This window comes from Corylus avellana, chromosome ca6, assembly GCF_901000735.1.
Source record: "Corylus avellana chromosome ca6, CavTom2PMs-1.0".
NCBI classification, from domain to species: domain Eukaryota; kingdom Viridiplantae; phylum Streptophyta; class Magnoliopsida; order Fagales; family Betulaceae; genus Corylus; species Corylus avellana.
In genome coordinates, this window is record NC_081546.1 from 30,007,344 (window position 1) to 30,015,260 (window position 7,917).

At 34.1% G+C, this 7,917-nt stretch overlaps 2 protein-coding genes across 2 annotated transcripts in view; both read right to left on the minus strand.

Annotated features, from left to right (window-relative positions):
• LOC132185591 (uncharacterized) overlaps positions 1-763 on the minus strand; it is a 3,799-nt gene extending 3,036 nt beyond the window's left edge. The window contains exon 1 of the mRNA XM_059599347.1: positions 450-763. Coding sequence (XP_059455330.1) covers positions 450-763 — 314 coding nt within the window. The remainder of the gene's footprint in view (positions 1-449) is intronic.
• A 1,923-nt stretch (positions 764-2,686) lies between these two features.
• LOC132183850 (patatin-like protein 2) lies at positions 2,687-4,580 on the minus strand. The gene is made up of 7 exons (XM_059597307.1): positions 4,440-4,580; positions 4,085-4,266; positions 3,768-3,957; positions 3,514-3,675; positions 3,123-3,425; positions 2,851-3,023; positions 2,687-2,765 (listed from the first exon to the last, which is right to left on the minus strand). The coding sequence occupies exons 1-7, from the start codon at positions 4,578-4,580 to the stop codon at positions 2,687-2,689; spliced, it is 1,230 nt and encodes a 409-aa protein (XP_059453290.1).
• Between the last annotated feature and the right edge of the window lie 3,337 nt (positions 4,581-7,917).

The following is a 7,917-nucleotide window of genomic DNA, read 5'->3' on the forward strand; positions in this document are numbered from 1 at the left end:
TATATATATATATATATATATATATATAGGGTCTATTATATTTTCTTTTCTTGTAACTATTGTAATATGGAGTAGGTCTTTTCTTAAAAACTTTATCGGGTTTCTTCTTATTTCTCTTGGAAGGGGCCATAGGAGGTAACCCAAATTGTTTACAGAAATTACCCATTTCATATTTAGCCTTCTTTTTGTTTTTCAACTGTTGTCTTATTATTTTTTGATCAATGCACGTTTTTATACCAAGTTTTTTAACAGTAGAAAACAAATCACCATAAGTTAATTTTTCATATTCAATTAATCCAGTATTAAAGTTAATGAGTTCGTCTTTAACTTTGTGAGCAAATAATGAAGGTAATCCATCAATAAATTTTTCTTTCCAATAAGGTTTTTGACTATCAGATCTAACCATAATACGGGAAAGAAAAACATCTTGATACCATCTATAATCAGACATAGTAGGGCAACAAAGATTATTCAAGAAATCAGAAATGCGAGAAGTGATGTTAGATGGTGTTCCAATAAAATGCTTAATGATTGTGTAAATCAATGTGTTAACACTATCAGGTTCACCAGTACCATGTTGCTCATCAAATATTGGTAAGTCATCTTCATCTTTTTTGACAGCTTTTCTAATTGTTTCTCGGGATTCTTCAGTAAAGTGTTTAGCCCACCAATTTCGAAGAGTTCCAGATAAGCCAGTAGAAAGCAAATCAACAATTTCTGATTGGCTTAAATTGTGATTAGTAACATAAGCATTAACAACCATAGACATATGATTCATTTTATTTAGCATTTCTTGTTCAGACAAACCATCAATGTTCCATTCATAAAGTTTGTCAGCAGAAACAAAGAAATGAGATTGAAAAAATCTTTTTTCAAACTGTAAATCAGGAGGAGTGGGTTTTGAATACCAATTTTTTGAGAGATTAATGGGTTTGGTCTTATCAAAAATTCTTTGGAGTCTTTGATCTGGGCCAAAATTTTCTTCAATCATTTTAATGTTGAAATCATAAGGATATTGAGAATCATCTGAATCATCTGAATCAGATGTCTCATTGATTTTTGGACAACACAGGCTTCTCTAGAGCCAGAAGCTTGGTTGGTTTTCAGATCTTTCAACATTTTGTCAATTCTATCAACATTTTTTTGGTTAGTGGTTTTCAATCCAAGATTTTTTCTTTCTTCAGTAAGAGAAATGATTGGTTTTTCAGTTTTACAACTAGAGGAAGTGGGAGAATCAATTTTGTCCTCAATCCGATCTAACTACCTCGTACTCTGCTTTCACAAATTAAGCTAAAGTTTTGGCCTTCTGGCCCATTAAACAGAGATGTCTTAGGTGGTCATCATCATATTCATATATATATATAACGTCGCTTTCCCTGGAAAAATCAGCTTGGAAAGGGATATGATGGTTAATTGAAGTGATTGAGAAGGATTGCTGATAATACTCTTGGAACAAATAGGTAGCCTAGAATCTAGATGATGACTAATCAATTAACGATTATATCACTAATTCTTCACGTCCTTGTTTTAGGAATACTGTGAAGCGAAGATACAAATTTGACTGGCGCTAGACGATAGTGATATATAGGTGAAAATCAACGCAGCGAATATATAAAATATAATTGGTCGAAAAGTTGACTTCTATTTTCTTGCTCATGCATGCAACTACGTACGGGATATTTGATCAAATCAATTCTTGTAATTCTTTCAAATCTTCTTGTTTCCCATATATATTTCTATCAATTATATTGCAACAGATTTGACTTAATTATGTTCGGTAATTTAAAGAACTACGAGAGATATTTGGTTTTCATCTTTTGCTCATCTCCATGTAAGAGATGAGCAAATTTCACAATTAAATATATAGGATTCACATATGGGTTTCATAGATTTAATGATAGCTTCTCTTTTTTTTTTTTTTTTTTTTTTTTTTTTTTAAAAAAGATGGACAAAAAATGTGTAGGAGTATGATATCAAACACATCTCAAAACTACAATATATGTGTTATCTCATCTCCCAACCACTCCGTTTGCAAATTCAATGGTGAATGTGCCCATCTAGAATACGGAGAGGTGAAAAATAGGATGCATAATGATTTTCTTCATTTCTCGTAATTTTTTCAATTGTCCAAATTGATAAATGATAAAAAATTATTATATCTCATCTTTTACCCATCCCTGTACAGTGGATGGGTAAATTTACTATTGAATTTGTGAGATCCATGTGTGGGTTCACAAATTCGATGATACATTTAGAAAATAGATAGTTGAGAAAATATTGATGTGTTATATCTTTCGACCAAGATTTCATCACAATTTATTATTATGGGTATTATAACGGTGGAAGTAGCTAGCTAGGCTTTTTCTTTCTCTCGATCTTCTCAAAATAAGCTTCTACTCCCTCTTATATTTTATTTTATATTTAAACAAAAGAAAATGCAGTAAAAGTTATATTTGAAAGGTATCTTATTTTTATTAATCACATCACGGAAAACAAACAAGAAGTGCTTACATCGACCTTTGTTATTATTATCCCAAATGCATCCGGGATTTTATTGAATAAACTAAACAATAAACGAATAAATTAATGGTGGATTGTTTGTACATTTCCACCTCAAATTTTAAATATTATTCTAGCTAGAATATGCCCCTAAAAGAGTTTACTAGTCCGATCAGTTTAATTAATATCATTTGGAATTTGCAGCATGTCCATGGGGGGACCTAGCTAGGCGAAGCAGCCTCTCTTGGGAAAGTATTTTCGCAAACCTGCAAGAACATAATAAAGTTTCCATTAATTGACTAATTAATTTTCCCAAATAAATTGTTAGAAAATGAATATATATATACGTACCTTATGAGAGCTTCTGCATTAGTCTCTTTGCTAGAAGGCTCGAAAAGGCCCGTGTCCAAATTCACCCTAGAAACTGGTTTCTTCAGCAATCCTTCACCAACTTTCACAAGATGATCCAAATTCTTCTGTGTGGCGATATCCACGGAAGAGACATCCCCTCTTAACGTGTCGTCCTGTAATTGGAGGCATGCACAGAAGAAAATTTAATTAGTTGAGCACAAAATGAAGGCTTAATGAATGATAATATAATATATAATATAATCAATTAGTACCTGAATCCGGAGGTAGCTTTTCTCGGTATGAAGGGCTTGGAAAACTGCAGAGAGATGGAGGTGGACCATATCTGCACTTGCTTGCGTAAAAACATCAACGATAGGGGTGGAGCCACCTTTGCTTAACCAATTCAAAATACCCCACTTAGCTGCCTCGTGCGCATTATATTTCTTTTCAGCTTTCGAAGACCCCGTTCCTAACGATATGACCAGAAACCTTCCAAAGTCCACCGGTTTTATCGGGAAGAAGTCAGGGCTTCCTCTACTCACCTCCTTTGTTATTTCACCAATCGCAACTAAAGCCTACATCATTAATGTACATATTTAATTAATTAATATGTTATATATATAATTTCAGTTTAATTAAAAAAAAAAAATTGCTTATATGTACCGGATTATTTGCAGCAACGCCACCATCTATTAGGTTAAAGTCTCTAACTTTTCCTGAGGGGTATCTGGTTTCAAAGTAATGAGCTGGAAGATAAGTTGGTGCTGCTGAGGTTGCAATGCATACGTCCGAGAGAAGGGCATCTAAACTTGGGTTTTTCTTGACCTGCATGGAAAGCAAAGATCATTTTCTAACTAATTCATATCATGCATGCAATTATCAGTTTCTAATAACTAGAATTAATTAAGTTTATAAACCTCAAAGCTGGAGAAGATGGTTGGCTGGAGTCGGTTGATGTCAAATGTTGGAATGACAACATTAGTCAATGTCTGGTGCAATCTTGTGTTTCCAAGTGTTTCCTTGACAAGGCTATGGAGATATTTGCCATTGTATTTTGGCCCGGAAAGGGCTTTTATTATCTTTGAAACATGAGGAAGCAATGGACATCTGTACGTACGTAATTCAAAACCATGAGAGATATATTCATGTTAATTAATGACTGAAATGTACAAGTACTGTTGCATAGTATATATGTTATTGATCTCATGGAATTGAATATAGTAATAAGTTTTACCTGTTTTGTGGGAAGATCTTAGGACCTTGTTTTAGGTAGAAGTCCTTGATATCCTTGGCTGCAAACAAGGGCCTGTTCTTTTCATTTGGGCTTGTTAGCATGGCAGTGACAAGACCACCTGTGCTTGTTCCTGCAATCACATCAAAATAATCTGCGATTCTTGCTTCTTCACCATCCATCTTCTGCAGTAACATATACATAGACAAACAATTATTAATATGGTGCATCATTATGAGTCAAACTAACAAGAATTAATTAAAAATGAAATGCGGGATATATTAATTGATCATCAGCTAGCGCACTGAAATGTGCATTACAAATTAGTTTGGCATGCATGGAATTGCATGAGACTAACCTGAAGCTCAGCTTCTAAAAAAGTAAGAATAGTTCCTGGGATAAGCCCTCTAATTCCACCGCCATCAATGCTGAGAATGGTGATTAGGTTCCCATAAGTTGGAGGCTGTAGGGCTACACTACTAGCAGCAGTTGCTTCCATGGAGATCGAATTATTTAAGGTGCAGGTATCTATCACAGAGAGAGAGAGAAGAAAAGAGAGAATTTAAGAGCCTTTGAATGAGAGCTAGGGTTCTTTGATCTTGATATCAATTTAAGAAGAATTTGGGTATTTATAGATTCATATATTCTTCTTGCTGATCGACCATGTTCCAACCAAGCATGTGGAGGGGATAACGCCCATGAAAAAGTCAATAGAAAACATGATTCAAAGTTGATCCAATTGTGTTATACATATTGGATATAATACTAATTATAAATTGTTCAAACTGAACGAGTCCTACAAAGTCCTACTTGTCATCCTTGAAGATAAATCAGAGTAAACAAATAAAAAATTCTATGTTCCAATGTTTTCTACCTTTGCGCAAAAATGGAATAGCAAGTGTCAATACTTTAGAATGGTAGGTTGGACTTGAAGAATTTTAGGTAAGAATTATTAGGCAAACCAACGTGGGAATTGGGACTAGTAGTACTAGGCCTAACTATTTCATTCTATCAAGTGGCTATTATATATATAATCAAATTAAGCTTTGTTAACATGTAAATCTTTTGATTTCGTAAAAGGTGGCGCACCTCAAGAAATCAACCATGAAACACGGTGGGTCATTTAGCATTAAAGTATTGATTAAATGATTAAATTTACCTCTTTTTGACTATCGGCTTAAACTTTTGAAGTAAGTGGTGATTTAACATTTATCTGTACGCCCATTATTTTAGCCAAACACTTTACCCTTTGTACTTAATTACTTTTCTTATGATAAACTTTTACTGACTTAGGCATCGTAGCAACTTCTTGTTGTATCACCGGAACTTGGTATGGGATCTAACAAGAAAACAAAATGAAAGAGAAGAACTGATTCTCATTTTACTCGATAAAGATTACATGGAGCAATGCTCTGTATGTATACTAGATTATCATGCTAACTAATCAGAAACTAATCGAACTGATCAGAAACTAATCTAACTAAATTTATTGCATGTGATGCACATTTAACACGTGCATGAAGGATAACAAACCAGCTACCAGCTAACCATCTTCCTAAACTGTAAAACTAAATAAATAGGTTAGTTTAATACAGTTTGATAGGATCAATTGACATCTTCCATATTGTCTAAGTACTAAGTATTCAGAAGAAATCGAGAGTTCAACAAAGGTACGTACCTGCACTTGCTTACGTAATTACTTCCAACTTGATAAACATTAATGTAGTTATGCAACATCGAGTAAATATTCAAAAAACAAAAAATTAAGAGACATAATTAGTTTTTGAGGCCTTATTGAAAACAAGAATCTACAAAATCTTGGATGGGAAATATGGGAAAGTGTTTAATGGATAACCCTCCTTATGATTGGGATGAAATTGTTGAATTGGGTGAGAGGATCGGAATTGAAAGGGAAAAGCTTGAAAGCTGTATTGTGCAAGTTGGTGCTGAGTGCTACAGTATATAACATTTGGAGAGAGAGGAATAATGTTAAACATGGGAACCAATTGTTGACTGAGGAGAGAATTATGATGAAAATAATTTGGGAAGTCAGGACTCGGGTTCTGTCAAAGGGCTGCTTCAAGAAGAGTAAGAGGAAAATGAAGAATTATGTGTCAAGTGGGATTTTTGGATGTTATGAGTAGTTTGAAGTCTGGGTCTAAGTAGAATTGCTAATTTGGATCCTATGTTGGCTCTTTAGATGTCTCTCTTGTAGATATATATCTAGTGCTTTGGCTGTGGTTGGTTGAAGATGTTGAGACTTTATTTTCTGCAGAATGGTGGTTTGAAAATACTGCAGCTGCTACAATATGTTTTGATTTTAGACTTTATGGTCGGAATCTTTTTAATGGGCGCTGCCCAAGCCTCCTGCCTGAAGATTGCTTGCTGCAGTGGACAATGGGGTGCTGTGCTACGCCTACAATGTTTGTATATGTGGCAAGGAGCTGGCTGGGCATTGGTGGAGCTGCTGCATGCCTGTGTGGGTTGCTGTGCTGTTGCAGGTGGGCCTGCAAGGAGTTGCTTTGGGGCAGTGGGCCAGTTGAAGGTGTTGGCTAAATTTAAATGAACCAAAGGGCATGGGCCACGAGGCTGGTTGCTTGCTAGAAGTTGCTGAGACAAACGACCAGCAAACTTGGAGTAAAAAGTAGACCTAAGCATATTATAAAAATTTCTAGAATAATAATAATAAAAAATGACAATCAAATAAAACTATAATTTAAAGAACTGAAATAATAAAAGGACATAAATTTCTGCCAAATTGGTATGGAAGAAATATCCTCCACCAACCCATGTAAAATTGTGTAAAGTGTCTATAAACATTTAAAATGTACATTAAATTCTTAATCTCATTAGTAGTCGTTTATTAATTTAGACTAAATTTAATGTATCTTTTAAATGTTTATAGACACTTGACACTATTTTACATGGGTTGGAGGATATTTCCTCTATACCGGTTTGGAGGAAATTTCTGTCCATAATAAAATAGAATATTTTTGATTGTTGGATTATTTGATTTGTTGGAATAAAATCTTTATTAAATTCTCCAATAGAGCAATCAAGTCTTTCCGAAATACAATCTATATTAAAGTCTCCAATAGAGCAATCAAGTCTTTCTTTCTTGAATTCTTACCTTTATTTCCTTTAAACTTTCCAATATTCATTTGATAGCTCGTTTTGACCTAGTAAACATCGAAATTAGCAAAACCTCATGAAACATGACTTTGTAGATCTTTGAATCGAATGCCACCAAACTTGCTCTAATCCAATGTCTGAAACTTCGGGTATGACATTTTTAGTAAAACTCATTAGGTGTGAATTCCACCCTCAATCTACATCACTTAGTTTTTGTAGTTGTTGTAATTGCTATATTGTTACGCGCAGCAGGGAGAGGATGAATAGATGTGTATAATAGTTTCCAGTTTACATTATTAATTAGGAGACTTGTTTTGTTTCCTTGAGTTTCTAGTTTAAAAAGCTAGAGTGAATTGTACTTTTCATTGATATATGAAAGATTTAGTCATTCATCCAAAAAAAACAAAAAACAATATACAAAATCAAGATGATAATTCATCCTTAAAAATGGCTGTAAGTATCATGAGTGTGCATATCACAATCAGAGACGGATTTAGTGGGGACCGGCAGTGGCCCTGGTGCCCCCAAAATTACAAGAAAAAAAAAATTTAAGCAAAAAAAAAAAAAAAAAAGGTAAAAAGATAATAATTTAAGGTATTTTTTGCTAATTGGTCACTCCCCAAATATATTTTTAGCCTTGAATCTCCCAAATTCAAAGCTGGTTCCGTCCCTGATCACAATCCGGCCTCCTAAAGGTTTCCGAT